The 16948-nt window shown below is 40.9% G+C and overlaps 1 protein-coding gene across 1 annotated transcript in view; it reads left to right on the top strand.

Annotated features, from left to right (window-relative positions):
• The window catches only part of cdh13 (cadherin 13, H-cadherin (heart)), a 279370-nt gene that overhangs the window by 245247 nt on the left and 17175 nt on the right, over positions 1-16948 (top strand). The window contains exon 13 of the mRNA XM_052061852.1: positions 16496-16729. Coding sequence (XP_051917812.1) covers positions 16496-16729 — 234 coding nt within the window. The remainder of the gene's footprint in view (positions 1-16495; positions 16730-16948) is intronic.

Below are 16948 nucleotides of genomic sequence, written 5' to 3'. Positions count from 1 at the left end.
GCGTGTGTCGACTTTTTCTGTCTCTCAAACATCCAGCCATTATCTGAGCCACTTATGCTCACACAAGGGTTGCAAGCGTGCTGGAGCGAGCCGATCCCAGCTATTTTCATGCAGTTGGCAAGGTAAACCCTGAACTGGTTGACAGCCAATCGCAGGGTACGTCTATCAAACAAATGAGCCAAAGTAGCAAATCTTTTGTTGGCCAATACAATTTCAACATATCAACAAAAATGCAATCATGGGTTCGTAATTCATTGAGCAATATGATGGAAAAAAAGACAGCTTTCACGTGTTTAAGCATGCTTGTCCTTCGTTTCGCGGTAACTTGCATGGGTTCCTCATTCGTGTCATTTTTTATGACATAGATCAGTGGTCTAGAAATGCTGGAGGTCCACTTTTTTTTTTTTATTAAGACCAAGGTCCGGTCCCATGCACGGCGGTCATAGCGAGCAGGGCTATATGCCCATTTAGTATGGGCATATATAAAATAACAATTATTCACTCTGCCAGTACACAGCAAATAATGAGAGGTATTTTGTTGAGGCACAGGAACTCTTTTATTTTGTTAAGTTGTGCCTGCTAAGAAGATACATCAAAATATCCATTTCCTTTAACAAAACAAATCAATCCCTCATTTCCTTTTGTAAACAAGTGGAAAGAACTCAGTCTTTAAGGTGCAAAAAAGTGTACATTATGTGTATTTAATGAGAGAAGTTACATTTTGTGCTTGTTGCCAAGACTTTGAACTTTGGCACAAAAGGTGTGATGGCCAGGCGGAGACAATGATGCAAGTGTTCATTGGTGAGTCTAGTACGGTACTTGGTCAGTCTAGTACGGTACTTGGTCTTCACAATATTCATTGTGGAGAATGCAGACTTACATCTGTAAATTGACCCAAACATTGTAAGAATGTTAATTGCCAGCTTGTGCAGCAGAGGATAATTAAAAGAGCTGTGCCCTGTCACATAGTGGCGTTTAATATTTTGACTCTTGATCAGAGCTACCGTCTTTAGGCATATTAGACACAGTGGCTTGGTGCTCGACAGAGGTAGAATGTAAGAATAGTTGTCAGTCCATTCTTCATTGAAACGTCGATTTTCACTGTCCACCTTTCTCTTTGAAGCAATTTCAGAGGACGCCATTGTGACGTTTATTTACCTGTTCTGCTGTTACACAGCTGCAAAGACCCCCTGGTAGATGGGAGCAAAACTGCACAGAATCGAAACCTTCGTCTTAATTGTGTGTGCGGCTCTCCTGGACTGAAGCTGTGAGCACACTGTGGCGTTGCGCATGCGTCTGTTTCCGGCCACAATGAACTATTTTGAATGCGTGTGTATTGGCATAGAAGCGTGGTGACGCTTATGTATGGGCACACCTGAAATTCAGAGGAGCCAATCAGCTCCTCGTATATGCTGACGCTTACGTATGGACACACCTTCAGTTCAGACGAGCCAATCAACGCATCGTATATGCTGACGCTTATATATGGACACACCTTCAGTTCAGAGGAGCCAATCAGCGCATCGTTATCGCTGACATGCCCTGCTCAACCAGGGTCTCCAATCACTCAAACATTATACACACAAAGTCGCGCTGCCGCGGTCCTCTGCATTACATCTGTTAGTGCACGCAAAGAATACAACGGATAACTTTAACAAGCGATCGCGGTAATGCGCAGATTATAGTCCACAAATATAAAATGTATAACTTAAAAATCACTTTATAAATTATTATTTTATACAATTTGTCGAGGGCCCGGACAGAGGAGGTCGGCGGTCCGGACAGAGGAGGTCGGCGGTCCGGTCGTGGATCGCGGTCCGCCAGTTGAGGAAGGGGGACATAGATGTTTGATTCCATCTACACTGCAGAAATTGTAGTTACTCATCTACATTTTCATATTGGTTTTATTCCTTAGTGACTCAATATTATGCTTTTCACAATTCAGTCGATGCCATCAATCCTCACCAATCATAAGCAGAATTACTCATCAAACACAATTGGCGCTGGTAGATGGGCATGAATTCTCGAAGGGCTTATTGGATTTATTTATCCTTATATGGTTATATTCCTGTGTCTATGTCTGAATAACGTCAAACCATAGGAAAAAACTTAGCTACTTACATTGACTATACAAAGTACATACAGTCCACGCTCTCAGATCGAACGGTGCTATGAGGCCTCTGCAATTCATCAGAGACCAATCACCTGATCCTTCATTTTAAAATCAAAAAGTTGGCAGAAGCAGAGGAAGATGTTGAATCCTCATCGTTTTTAGAATATAACTCTTGGCCCTCATCTGCATATAAAATCATTTCCAGTAGTGTGTGTGTGTGTGTGTGTGTGTGTGTGTGTGTGTGTGTGTGTGTGTGTGTGTGTGTTTGTGTGTGTGTGATTACATCAGTCAGTCTCATTTCATAGCTTCATCATAACATTTCTGAAAAGACAGAAAAAGATTGGCGGTGGTATGTGTGTGTGTGTGTGGGGGGGGGGGGGTTACGCTGGCAAAGCTTAATGTGTCTTCTGTACCCATGCCCATCGCACTGTGTGAAACCTGTCACCGAGCTGCCTCATTGCCATGCTAAGTGCTGGGAATGTGTGCCGCTCTTGGTAATGGACTGAGTAATTTTCCTGTTTCACTTGCCGCCATGTCACCCACACACAAAGTGGCAGCCTGGCAGGCTAAATGCGGATAAATGAACTCATGTTATGCCTATAGCCAGCTGTGATCAACCCGCATCCAAATCCATCAGCAAAATAATAAAGCATAACGACTCAAAGTGTCAGTCCAGTACGTTTGCATTCACAAACCACAGGAAGTGAATAGAACTTGCTGTAAAAGAAGTTGCTCTTGAAGTTTTGATATAATCTGGTGTTTGCAATTCGACCTTTTTCAATACTCACTGGACTGCTTTCATTGAGAGAAAGAAAGAAAGAAAGAAAGCAAGAAAGTATGAATTAAAAATCAACCTTGACTATTTCATGGCTAGTGGAGTGGTTCTTAACCTTGGGGGAGGTACTGAACCCGCCAGTTCATATGCACATTCATTAGTGAAATTTAAATTTATATTTTCAATTAAATAAATTTTAAATATAATTTTTAAAATAAATTCAACACGTAAAAAATGCATTTATTAAAAACTGAAAAAAAGGAAATAAAATTTCAAGACATATATTTGCAGCCAGTGACGACGAGGCGGGCGTGTCATAACTAATTGACAGTTTGAGTTGGGTGTCTAAACCTCCATGGCAGAGGCTTCGTCGAACTCCTGAGACCAATTCACCGAACCCCTGGGTTCGATCAAACCCAGGTTAAGAACCACTGGCCCAGTGTCATGAGGAAAGCCGAAGAACAACGCTCCCAAAAACCTGATTCAAAGAGACGAATGAAACACAAATAGTAATGAAACATGAGGTAGCTTATCACTCAAATCAAAAGAAAGTCCAAGACACAGAAAGGGGGACAAAATGCATTACATTTAGGAGAAAGTGTGAGCCACATTTTTTTAAGGGGCAGTTCTATATATTGATTCTGGAATACATGCTCACTGGTTGACCATCAGGTCACTTTGTCTCCTACATCTCATGCTTGCCAATGCCTTTATGGAGACAGACACTGAGGCGAATATATTAACTACCTTTCTGAAATATGTTCTTGACCAGCCAATCAATTGTGACCCTGTGTAGCAGCAGACAAGGGTGACGACATTGGAGGGGGGCCAAATCGAGGCAACTTGACCCAGGATAATGGCAATCTAATGGGACACGCTCAGGGAAAGCGTAGAGGCTCAATGCTGTTTTACCTCCCCCGTCTTGTTGCACTGCCTCATTAACCCCAAATTCACGCTGTTCTGTTTAGCACCGCCTCCTCAAGTTTGGACTCCCACTTCCTCTCCTTCTCTTATATGCATCTTTTATTCCTCAACAAATTGCAAAACACCCCAGAGAACATTTGTACATCATCAACAGCCTCATGTTATATTGGAGAATAAAGGGTATCTGTTAACAGAGAGGAAGAAGCTCTCTCCTGTTACTCGCTGCTATGTGAAGGAAGCATAATCCTGATGTAGTCACCAGTCACATGCTGATAGTGACAAGCTACTGCAAATATCAGTTTGCCCACTCAAGCCTCAGTTTGTGTATTCTGATTTAGCAAAGCTTTGAAAAGATAATTTATTCATATTTCTCAGCACATATACTGTAGGCCTGTTCCAAGTATCAAAAGGTAGTGAGAATAGAGAGGGAGAGATTAGATTGTGAGCAACAAACTCAAATGATGTACTTAGGCAAAGGCTGTTGATAGAGGTTGTCTGTCTATTTAGTGAGATACGTTGTCATTGCAGTGACACAGATGATGTAGAATCTGGCTGAGGTTTAGTTCCTAATGAATGGTTTAAACATCCTTGGTCTCGGTCTGTGCTGTATTGCAGATGTGATGCAATTCTTGCACACTAGTGACATGAGTCACACTATTGTAGATCGTATTATGTAGATCGGTAACACCTTGGTTACCGATCTACATGTCTCACAAACCAAGGTTAACAATCCATCCTGATCTCTTTTTTAGGGGACTAAAGTAACCTTATATATCAAAATTCTGGTTGAATTTGTCACTCTTATGTAGCTAAAAAATAAAATCAAAACTGCCCAGATAGGGTGCAGTTCTTCAACAGAGGAGAAAAAAAAATCCAAATATGGTTCTAAATATATTTTTGATCAATACATATTTAAAAGAGTCACACTCAAAACGGGGCAGACTTGATAGAGATTCATATACAACTTGTAGTGGTAATCTAAAAATTTCAGTTGTGCAGCCTTGGTGTCCTTTAGCAAGACACGGATACTCCGAGCTGCTCCTCGAGCTGCTCCTCGGGCACCAACTGCATGCTGCCCCCTGTGGTTGCTGTGTTAGGTCAAATTGAGTTTACATGACCTAAAATAAAATAAAATTACGTGGTATGAGTTGCTTGGAGTGAGTGTGAGTGTGAGTGTCAGTGTGAGTGTGGATGGTTGTTCGTCTCTGTGTGCCCTGCGATTGGCTGGCAACTGGTTCAGGGTTCCCCCCGCCTACTGTCCGAAGACGGCTGGGATAGGCTCCAGCACCCCCGCGACCCTTATAAGGATAAAGCGCTTCGGAAAATCCATCCATCCATCCATCTTCCGTACCGCTTGATCCTCACTAGGGTTGCGGGGGGTGCTGGAGCCCATCCCAGCTGTCTTCGGGCAGTAGGCGGGGGACACCCTGAATCGGTTGCCAGCCAATCGCAGGGCACACAGAGACGAACAACCATCTACGCTCACACTCACACCTAGGGACAATTTAGAGCAGGGGTGTCCAAACTTTTTGCCAAGGGGGCCAGATTTTATGTGGTAAAATGTCGGGGGGCCGACCTTGGCTGACATTCTTTACATTGAACAACAATATTGTTCAACAAATTTTAGTAAGCCAGTCTGTTTCACATTTCCATTTTTATTTTAATTTCAACAATCTTAAGAATTTTTTTTGGTTCATTTGAAACAGGTACATCACATGCAACTGCTTATTCACTTGACTTTTTCTTAAACAGAAGTCTCCTGAGTGCAAATTGATTGATTTGAAACATAAAATGTATCACCATGACTTTTCAATAGTCACAAAACCTTTGACTCGAACAACAGGGAAATGAGCAAGCAATACACATATCCACAACTGCAAGGATCATTTGAAATATGACATATCAGTCAATATAAACACGGAGTGATGTCTTGTTAACTCGTGAGTGATTCCCTCTAGTGTCAAAATGCTATTACTGTACTCATTTAGTGAATGCTATTACTCATTTAGCCACTAGAGGGAAGCAGTACTCTATGAAACATCACTCCCCAGTCTACGAGACCTCAGTCAATGCAACACGTGTTCCATTGCGCCCAACCTGCGGGCCAGACGGCACTGATATTATGACAGGGGCCGAGGGCCGGATGAAATTCGACCGCGGGCCGGATTTGGCCCGCGGGCCGGACTTTGGACATGCCTGATTTAGAGTGTTCAATCAGCCTGCCATGCATATTTTTGGAATGTGGGAGGAAACCGGAGTACCCGGAGAAAACCCACGCAGGCCCGGGGAGAGCATGCAAACTCCACACAGGGAGGCCGGGGCTGGAATTGAACCCAGTACTTCTGCACTGTGAAGTCGATGTGCTAACCACTGGACTACCGGGCCGCCGCTTCGGAAAATGAACGAAGGAATCAATGAAGTTGCCTCATGTGTGACAATTGATTAAGTAAGTCGTCCCCTATTAATGGACTGAGCCCAATCACAAATAGTGAGTTTAGGCAAATAATTGTCACTCCTGTAAAAGTGATTTGAATTGCCTGCATTTAGAGGATAGCGATATTGGGTAACACTTTATTTAATTAATTAACGGTGGCTGAATTTTACAGCCTGCAGTACACTTAGCTGCCACTAAGAGCACCATGGCGTTTGTTTTTCTTTATTAAATTTAAAAGAGTTAAAGAGATGACAACCCCCTCACATCTGTCATTAGTTAGAAGGTTGCTAGAGTTCGAGTTTTGAGTTCGTTCTTGTACACCATGCAGTATACGAGGCAGTTTTAAGATGTGAACATTTCTTCCCTAAATCTACATGGGGATTGGGAGGAATTGGTTTTAAGGTAAACTAACTAATGTGGAAAGATTAGCAAAGAATGACAATAGGCTAAAACAACAATAAAACAAGCCAAACAACTAAATATGGATGATCTTGGCACAGGATAGTCTTAACTTTCTAAAATGATGGATTTGCAGCTCCTTGACTAATTTAACCCCTTTTTAATTAAACCCAATTTTAAGCACCATTTTTAAATGGGGGGGCGGGGGGGCACACTCCAGATGTCAGGCAGTTAAATTTCTCATGAATATTCACGATGTAAATAGATTTTCTCTAGTTGGTTCTCTGTCCTCTGTAATTTGATTTAAAAAACAGCTTTCATCTAATTGATAGTTGAGTTGACGATAAATTGCCTTCTTGTGGCTACCACGTCTCTTCATTGTGTTGGCTCCCTTGAAATTCAGCAGGGTGTTGATGGAATTGTCCTCGATGCGCTCTGAGACGACCATGGCAGTGCAACGCCCCTCTTCTCAACACGGCCAATTTTTCTACTTTTTTTTTTTTCCTGCTCCATGGTCATGCCCAGCGACCTTGTGGCCACTCAATGAGCACTCAGAGGCAGACTGACCAATGTGTGTATGTTAGGGTGAATTGCTTAAAACACAGAAATGTGTTTTCAGCATATATGGAGCCATCTTCCACGAAATGTTTGTGAAGGAAATGTTCTGAAGTGCACAGGAGTTACCCCCCCCCCCCCCTGCCTCCCCCAAAAGAAGTGAAGAAGAATCTTAATTTGTCATAGACACAAAAATTTACATTTGCATTTGTCACGGCAAACACACATTCTTAGTGGCCAGTGTTTCCAAAGGATATGGGGGATGGATGGGTGGTCTTGAACTGGGCTCCCAACAGTGGCAGTTCATTTTCTGAAGCACTTGGCCATGGTCACCCTTGTGCATGTAATTCCTTGACTCCTCTGAGGTTGGCAGCTAATGCAAAGTTTTAACTGCACAAGATTCAAGCTCGTCACCATTCAGCCTTGATTTCTGAGTTGAGTAGCATCCACAAAGTTGGTGGGTACCTGAATAATGACTGTTCAATCTGTCATGATAATGCCCACTTCAAACCTGCTTATTTTCGAAGCCTTTCACTTTTTATAGACTATTGCACACAAACGACAAACTGCATAAATGTCAGAGGAGGACTTGGACCTGTAAGAAAATCTTGCCACTTCATAAAGTTATTATAGGCAACAACAGTTTAATTTCATGAGCATTTCCATACTCTGAGTGTATTGCTAATTCACGGTCTTTACAAACCAGTTCAGAGTCTGAATTTCAGCAAACAGATCAAATCAATCACTATAACAGCCTTTTACCAGCTGAAAACATATCCAGACTGAAGATGTGCGTGCTCCCAGCAGACCAGGAGAAACTTAGCCATGTTTTTATCTCCAGTGCACTTTACTATTATAACTTCTTCTTCTTCTTGGACTCCCTCAAAAGGGCATCAAACAGCTGTAGCTCATCCAGAACACTTCTCCTCTGACCACAACAAAGTGATCTGAATGCATTACTCCAGCTCTAAAGGCTTTACACTGGATCCTGATTAGCAGTAGAATAGATTTTGAAATTCTGCTACTGGTCTATAAATCACCGAACGGTTTGGGTCCTGAATATACATTTTAGAAATGCTGATTGAATAGCAACCCAGTTAGGTTCCAGAGTTCAAAGTAAACATGGTGACGTTGCATTTAGCTGTCGTCATGCTGCACATAAATGGAATAAGCTGCCAACAGAAGTAAAGTCAACCCCAACTATAAATACTTTTGAATTCTAGTTAAAATATTGCTTCCCCCCACCCCGCCCCGAAGACCTTTGATTATGAGCCTCTAAACAAACCCCCTTTAGTTATTTTGACAACATACTTTTATTTCTGTACTTTACTTTGAAACAAATGTATAAATAATTTTGTTTCCTCTGCTTTGCTTCTGAAAGTCATGTTTGTAAAGATTTACAGGTGTGCCGTCTTTGCTTGTGTGAAGCACATTGTGTTAGCTTGTGAATCGAATGTGCTACATAAATAAAACTGACTTGCCTCCACACTGTGAGGCCAGGAGGGAATTTTTGTTTTTAATGGTGACACGAAGGCCACTTGTGGAAATGAAATCACTGATAAAGTATGGAAATTGGCAATGTTAGTTGCCGCCAGTAGGGTAGGATAATCGCAGCAAAGGTTCACACCATTAACAAAAAAACATGTCATAAGTTGGTTTTATCATTCAGCATAATAAACTGACTTGACACTTTTAATGAACTAAAATGTGATTTGTATTCCTCCAAACAGAAATATCTACATAGTGCTTGAGTGCTGAAAATTGGTGGCGACTGGTGAGGAACCAACACAGTGAAGAAAAGCACTTACAGTATCATGTAAGTGCAAAAAGGGCTTAGCGACTAAGGCCACTTTATCATTAAGTATACCCCCACCTTGCTATCACTTTTTATAATAACCAGTAACTGATAACCGGAACTCTACTCTGAAAGTAATTTGCCAGACTGGCGCCCATGCACCTGTCCCTAGCAGGACTTCTCTCCCCGAAGTCATCTCTCTTAATGACATGCGTCTTCTGTAATTGGCTGTGGCTGGATTCATTTACAGTTCTGATCAGCCAATAACATTAGCCTGGTGTCATGTGATAGGCTTTGCTGAAGGCCCGAGGTTGCCGAAGATTAATACCTCATAATGGAGTGGGTTAATGAATGAATGACACTCGGTGACTGGGTGGCATACACTGCTTGTATCCTATTTATTTATTTATTTATTTATTTATTTATTTTAAACAACCATTTTTTAAAAATATGAGACAGGTTTACTGTTCTTGGCAGCAACACACACTGGGGTCCCTCTACCAGAGCGTTTGCTGTTTGAGATACAGAATGTATATCTAAGTACAAAGTTCCAGATCTTTGAGGTTGTGGTGCTCATGTTCTTGCTTTATGATTGCGCAGCATAAAGATGAATCGGTGACATTAGACATCGACTGGACTCATTGAATCCAAAGCCTCCGGATCCAATCGGTTGACATTGTGTCAAACAGTCAACAATTTCTTGAAGACACTCTCTGAACATCAGACTGGGCGGTTCCTGCGGAGGGTTTCTTGGCATTCTGGCAAAGTGTTGCATCCTGATAAAAAAAAGCATTACGGAATGGGCACATTTGGAACGGATTTCAGCACGAGCACCTCAGGAAGCATTGAGTCTTTTTACGCCTTTCATTTGTGGACATACGAGCACAACTGCAGGGTGATACAATTGCCACCCACAGGCAGGTTGGAGGCAAAAATAATTCACCGAAAGATGCAGAGGTTGATGGAGTCAGCCTCTGAAAGAAATGTTCATTTGATTGTTCCTGCACAGGGTTTCTCACACCCGAGGTGAGGTAAAGACATTTGGTGGCTAAAGAGGTAGCAATTCGCATTCAAATCACTTTCAGTTTGATCGTGGGAATGAATCCCTTTTTCTACAGCCCAGTATCTACAGTACATAGGTTTGTCACCACTGCACTTGTAGACATGTTTTCATTTTTAAATCGAGGTGCGGCAAAATACAACTTACTGTATCAGCAGTTATAGTCATCTCGATGCATTGATGGTGTTTTTCCGTGAATTGTGCTGTGTGCTAGATGCAGTGTGGTTAGGTGCATTGATCTTTAAAAATCTCTACACTTAGAACACACTGTTGAAATAAAATGTGGAAAAGCTCCCAATCCCTCCTGTTCCATCCATTAGATGCTGATTGTGCATGTTTATACTTCTGACCTATATAAATGTAGCATATAAATTTTAATTAAACAATGCATCAATAAATTTATTCTTTGAGAAAATTATTTCTTTTAGGAAGTTGGAGAGAATAAACATCCTTTCAGTGCCATTTTGAGTCATTTGAGTCAATCATTCGATTCCTGAATATTGAAATTATTTCATTACAATGGGATCAACTATTTTACTAATACCACAACAGACTGTTTCTTTGAGAGCTATTAATCACATGTCAGATAATTACTCCGTGTGACAAATCCAACAGGGAACTTGCGTAACAGTAATAGAACTCTGCACTGTCATTCAGAATTAGGACAAGAGTTAAAGGAAAATACTAAATTAAAATGCTAAGTTTAGTGATGTTTCATTTCATTGCTTTGTCGAAGTAAAACAATGACTTATACAGTCGCTGGAAAAAAAAACAACATTTAACATTTACAGAAGCACATAGAGTTACAACGTAATATTCAGTGTAGAGTCAGGGGTCTGCAACCTGCGGCTTCAGAGCTGCATGTTGCTCTTTGATCCTTCTGCTGGGGCTCTCACTGGGTCTTTCTCACTAAAAGAGACGCATATGGTAGTAACTTGTGCGTATGCACCTTTGTCACACAACTCATCAATATGTTTGCACTTGAATATGTGCATACTATACTGTAAATTTCCCCAGTGTGGGACGAATAAAGGATATCTGATCTTCTACACGGCAAACAAATTTAAAGACTATCCGTACACACAAATAAAGAGGGATCAAAAAAATTATAGGCTCATTATCATAATAATCTATGTATTTTTTTCTTCTGTACAATATAAATGTTAATTTCAAATATTTGATGGTCAAAACTAGATCAATTAAAGTGCACTTTGTTGAACATTTTACAAATGTAAAGTAAGTGTACCTCTGTGAGCAAACCGTAGGTGGAAGTCGAGGCTGTGACCACAGTTCTGTGGTTGTGCAAAAGTGGATTACATTTGTTAGCTGGTAGGACACCTTTAAAAAAAATAAATAAATAAAAAAGTATGGCAGTGCGTTTTTTGCAAAAAGAAAAGAAAAGTGTCTTAATGAGATTTTTGAATCCTAGCTTTTCCACTGTCTTGTCCATCTCTTGGGGCAATGTGTTTCATCACCGCTGCCATGTTCTATTTCCATTTTGATTTGTTTTGTTATTTGGTTTTTTGTTATATGTGACTGAATTGGCAAATGTTGAAGCCATTTCCTTTTAGATGAAGGGACAGTGAAACAAATTGGTGGTACTCATACCTGTCAACTTTTCGGAGCGCCAACCTGTATAAACTACCAAAAAATTCCTTATAAAGAGCAAAAAATCCTTATAACATAAAGCATTTTATATGTCAAAATAATGGCAGAAAAAAAACCCACAACATTATTTATTAATTATATTTATTGTAGATCTCCATAATACAGGGGCGGCCCGGTAGTCCAGTGGTTAGCACGTCGGTTTCACAGTGCAGAGGTACCGGGTTCGATTCCAGCTCCGGCCTCCCTGTGTGGAGTTTGCATGTTCTCCCCGGGCCTGCGTGGGTTTTCTCCGGGTGCTCCGGTTTCCTCCCACATTCCAAAAATATGCACTCTGAATTGTCCCTAGGTGTGAGTGTGAGTGCGAATGGTTGTTCGTCTCTGTGTGCCCTGCGATTGGCTGGCAACCGATTCAGGGTGTCCCCCGCCTACTGCCCGGAGACAGCTGGGATAGGCTCCAGCACCCCCCGGTGAGGATCAAGCAGTTAGGAAGATGAATGAAATGACTGAATCTCCATAATACAATGTCTGGTTAATGTCTAATCATCATTCTACTTCGTGGCATTACTGTCTTCAGAGTTGTATTCCTGCATTACTTTTTTCACCAAATGATTTGGAGTTGGTGGGAAAAAAAATCCCGAAATTTGCAGAAGCCGTATGATTTGTGCGATACGGCCATATACGTAAGATTTACCACAAAATCCGTATGCACTATGGCTAAACCGTATGAGTTGACAGGTATGGGTACTACTACCTTTGGTCGTATTGGGTTTGTGGCATATTTTCCCGCCATATTTTCTTTGTGGCAAAATAAAATCACTGTTAGATGATTAAGACAGCATTTAAGCACATTTCTCTGCAACCAAGTGGTCCGTCCCCATTTGCAATTAAGGTCTCGTACACGCTCCCTTTAACTTTTTTTGCTCTCTATATGCTCTTTCCCTTCTCTCCTGTTACAAAAACACATATGTGTGAATTAGAATTTTCTGGATAGGTGGGGGAGTGTGCTTCTTTATGTGAGAGGTACAACAGCAGAGAACAAAAGAAGCAAAACTGCAGAGACATTTACTTACCAATGTGGATTTATACTTGATGGTCACAATATAGTAATTTCATACATCTTCTGTGCAACACAATAATAATAATAATAATAATACATTTTATTTATAATAATACATTTTATTTATGAGTGCCTTTCAAAACACTCAAGGACACTTTACAATCAAGAACAAAAACAATAAAAACAGATTAAATTATAAATAATTAAAAAAATATGGATTTAAATAGAGTATGCAATTTTGAATAGGTGGGTTTTGAGATGGGATTTGAATGTGGGAAGAGAATCAATATTTATAATACGGATGTTGGGTGGAAGTGAGTTCCAGAGTTTGGGGGCAGAGCAGCTGAAAGCTCTGGTTCTCGTGATGATCTGGGCTGAAGAATTCTGGACCAGTTGAGGTTTATGGAGGAATTTGTGATGGACACCGAAAAGAAGTGAATTGCAATAATCAATACGGGAGGTAATGAGACTGTGGACAAGGATAGCAGTGGCGTGAGGAGTGAGAGATGATTTATATTACGTAGGTGGAAATATGCAGACTGGTTTATGTCATTGACGTGCGAGTGGAAAGTTGAGTTATCGAGGACGACAATGATATGTTGAGTTTTTTTTTGTCAAAATACGCCTCTGTCAAGCAGACATCTTTTACCCAAGATGCACAACATCATTTATTAACGCCGTTTGGAAATTTGGGGACAATTTGACTCATGTCCGAAATAACAGTGTAAAGGACACTTTTCACTTTTGCCTTCATTCCCTTCAAGTGCTTGTACCATATGTGTTTACGTACTGCATATATCTGCCGCGTCTTTTGGCACTTGTCGCTCATCCACAGATTACGTTGCACATTAATTGAAATTTTTTTCAAGTATATTTCCTACAAACGCCTGTTTGCTGTGCTATATTAATCCCTTATTATCTCCCTTAACAATTTAGGGAATGGTTGCTCATTCTCGGATTCGCCTTCAACACTCGTGCATTGGCTGCGATTCAATAAGGGCACGGCTCGTGCAAATTGGAGATCCGCGGGCACGAGCCATCATTTAGAACGCTTTATGATTCATCAATGCATGCACAGTGGTGCGAAGAAAATAGGCCAGTACACCAGAGTTTGGAATCTGACGGTGATTTTGTGTATATACTTAAACCGTGCGCAGCGTAAACGCATTTATACACATTTAATAGTTAATGAGGCCCTGTGACTTTGGAAAAAATTCAAATTTAAATCTGTTTGTTTGCTCCTCAAATGCAAATCATTGAAAATAAAGCATTTATATGTATTTTTTTTTTTGTTTGTTTATCAACATTTGCATCACAAGCACCAATGTGCGACACATAGAGTCAAGATTTGTTGAGCTTTTCGACCCCAGGTAGACAACTCGTGCATAAATCCGAGAAAGCGCAGCGTTTAAAGCTACGTGCTACATGAACAATATGAACGGTATCTTGCAATTGTGTGTGAAAGTGAAAGTGACGTCAACAGCACTGATATGTCGATGTTCTCTGCTTCATAAGCGTATAATAACATAAGTTCAGAAGCAAAAATCACATGAACTAGGGAAAAGAAATAATTGATTTGACTGTTTTACAAATATGTATTTTACATTGTTAAGTAAAATCCATCCAGCCATCCATTATCTGCACCACTTATCCTCTCAGGGGTCGAGGGAGTGCTGGAGCTTATCCCAACTTTCTTTTAGCAGCAGGCAAGGTACACCAGAAAATACATTTTCACCCCCCTCCCCCACCCCCCAGTCCCCTCCCCAGAAATAGCAACAGGTTATCTTTTTTCATACATAAAAAAAACAAGATACGGTGTTCAATGTTATTCACACTTCAAATGTTGAAAGGTTTTTGTGGCCCCCCTGTTGATTTTTTATGTTGCTTTGTTTTTCTTCTGTGGGAGACGATCAAAATGGTAATATTAAGGGTTGCCGATCTCTGGTGTAGAGTGATGTTGCAGGTATTCATTGTGTCTCTGGGCTCAGGCAAATTCACCCAGACACATTTGTTAGAAAACATTACCCATTCTCCCCAGAGTCACCCATTTTTGCATCATTGCAACACTTTCACACTTTCTTCAATGTACCCGTAGCCATCTTTACTTTTTATTGAACATAAAAACTCATCGTGCTTTCCAGGCATCGCTAGCTTGACAGCAGCAGGTGTCCATGAATCACATGCTCACTGGGAACGTGTGCCTAATCCAAATGTTTCTGACATAGTGGTGAGTTGCCGAAGACGGCAGACATGTTCGAGTGAGTCAGTGTACACCCTCTTTTTCGTTGGGATGACAACCTACGTTTAGAGCCAGACAAGCACCTGGGATGACTGCTTCTGACACAACATGGTCAAAATTAATATTTTTGCCCACATGGGATTTGATCACGTTTCAGTCTCTCCTTAGTCGCCACTTTTAAGCCATGTCAAGAAAATGTAAAGATTGCGGCTTAATCACAACTGTTGAAGTGATGGAGAGTAAAGTTATTTTTCATTCTTCAGTTGCACCTTCAACTGGCAACCCTGAAACACTTTTACATATATCATTGTCAGCATCGTTTGTCAGAAATGACACTTGACAGGAGACAGTATAAGGCCCTCTGATGTTGCCTGGCTCATTTTCTCCTAACATTCAGAATGAACAACCCTTGGTTATGGAGATACGGAACCCCGGTTCATTTGGTTCTCGTGGTTACTTGAAAAGAGAACGTTGTCTCATGTTAGCAGGTAAACTACTATATCGCATAATGTCACAGGACAGGTGTTAAATATTTTCTTTCAGGGCAGATTGGGTGACAAATAAAGAAAGCATGGTTTCACACCGAAAATTAACCCACGTGTTCTGCCCAAAATACACACACATACATACCCCCCCCCCCAAAAAAAAACAGGCTATTGTTATCAGGATTCGGTTTAGGGAGCTCTACAGTGCCACCTGTTGGTCCCTAAACCGAATCGTGACAGTTGTAAAAGAAAAAAAAAGTTGATGGCCATTTTTGGTATTCAGATCATCTGCTGCCCTCTTTCTTTTGATTTTCATTATTTCAAATGTCACAGGGCTTCATTAATGCAATCTTTCCTCCAAAATGTATTCCCAACCAATCATGAAATCAAACCCGAAAACTTTCTTGTGTGGACTTTTGGACAGTGTCCGCCAAACACATTCCACAACTCGGCTTTTATTGTTTTTAATCACTGTCTTGATACACCCACACCACGTCACCTGCTCCATCTTTTAAATAGTCTGCAAATATGTTTAACCGGGAAAGGCGGAGGAGTCCATTTTCCAATTCCAGTTCTTTTCTGTAGGTGTTAATTGCAGACTGACCTCTGAAGCATTTTTCGATGTCATTTGTTTTAAATCTAATCTTAGTTAAAACCAAAGCGGCAAAAGGAAAGGGAAGAATACCATAATAAAGGCATGCGTGACAGCAAAGCAAATTCTAAACCGAGTATAACACTTCTGCTTAACACCTGCACTGCGTGGTTGTAAAATGACATGCTATTTGGTTTTCAAGGGAACCTTTAATGAAGAAAACCAATGTCCGGTCCTGTATTTACTTGAATGGAACAAGTCCTCGATTGCGAAACAATTTTTACAATCATTTTATACAATCAACTAACCTTCACATTTTTCTTGACTTTGCTGACTGTACTTTGCTTATATGCCCCAGTAGCAATACACAAGTGGAAGTAAAACTCCCAAGGAGCTAATAAGATGAACTGTCCAATTTGACTCACAAACTGATCACAAAATGTGTTTGTGTTTCTACAGGAAGCCCCCCTGCGACAGGTACTGGCACATTGGTCATTCACCTGGAGGATTACAATGATAATGCACCATATGTGGTACCGTCAGTAGCACAGGTGTGTGAAGACGCACATGATATGAATGTGGCCATAGTTGGTGGACGGGACAAGGACCTACCACCCAACGGAGCGCCTTTCAAAATAGAGCTGGGAAAACAACCGGGACTAGATAAAACCTGGAATGTAACCAGGGTCAACTGTGAGTATTGTATACCTTTGCAATCCGTAATAAGCATATGACTGCATAACATCTACACATGTGCGACTGATCTACAGTAGTGAGTAGAACACCACTACATTTTAAAATTACATTCAGCTCTGATCAACACCAGCCACTTTCGAACAGGGTAAGGTTGAGAGCGCAAAACAGATTTGCTCGCATCTTCAATTATTCAGGGACAATTCAAAAAGTCTCCAT

The sequence above is a fragment of the Hippocampus zosterae genome, chromosome 3, assembly GCF_025434085.1.
Source record: "Hippocampus zosterae strain Florida chromosome 3, ASM2543408v3, whole genome shotgun sequence".
NCBI classification, from domain to species: Eukaryota; Metazoa; Chordata; class Actinopteri; order Syngnathiformes; family Syngnathidae; genus Hippocampus; species Hippocampus zosterae.
This window is presented reverse-complemented; position numbering and strand designations above follow the sequence as displayed.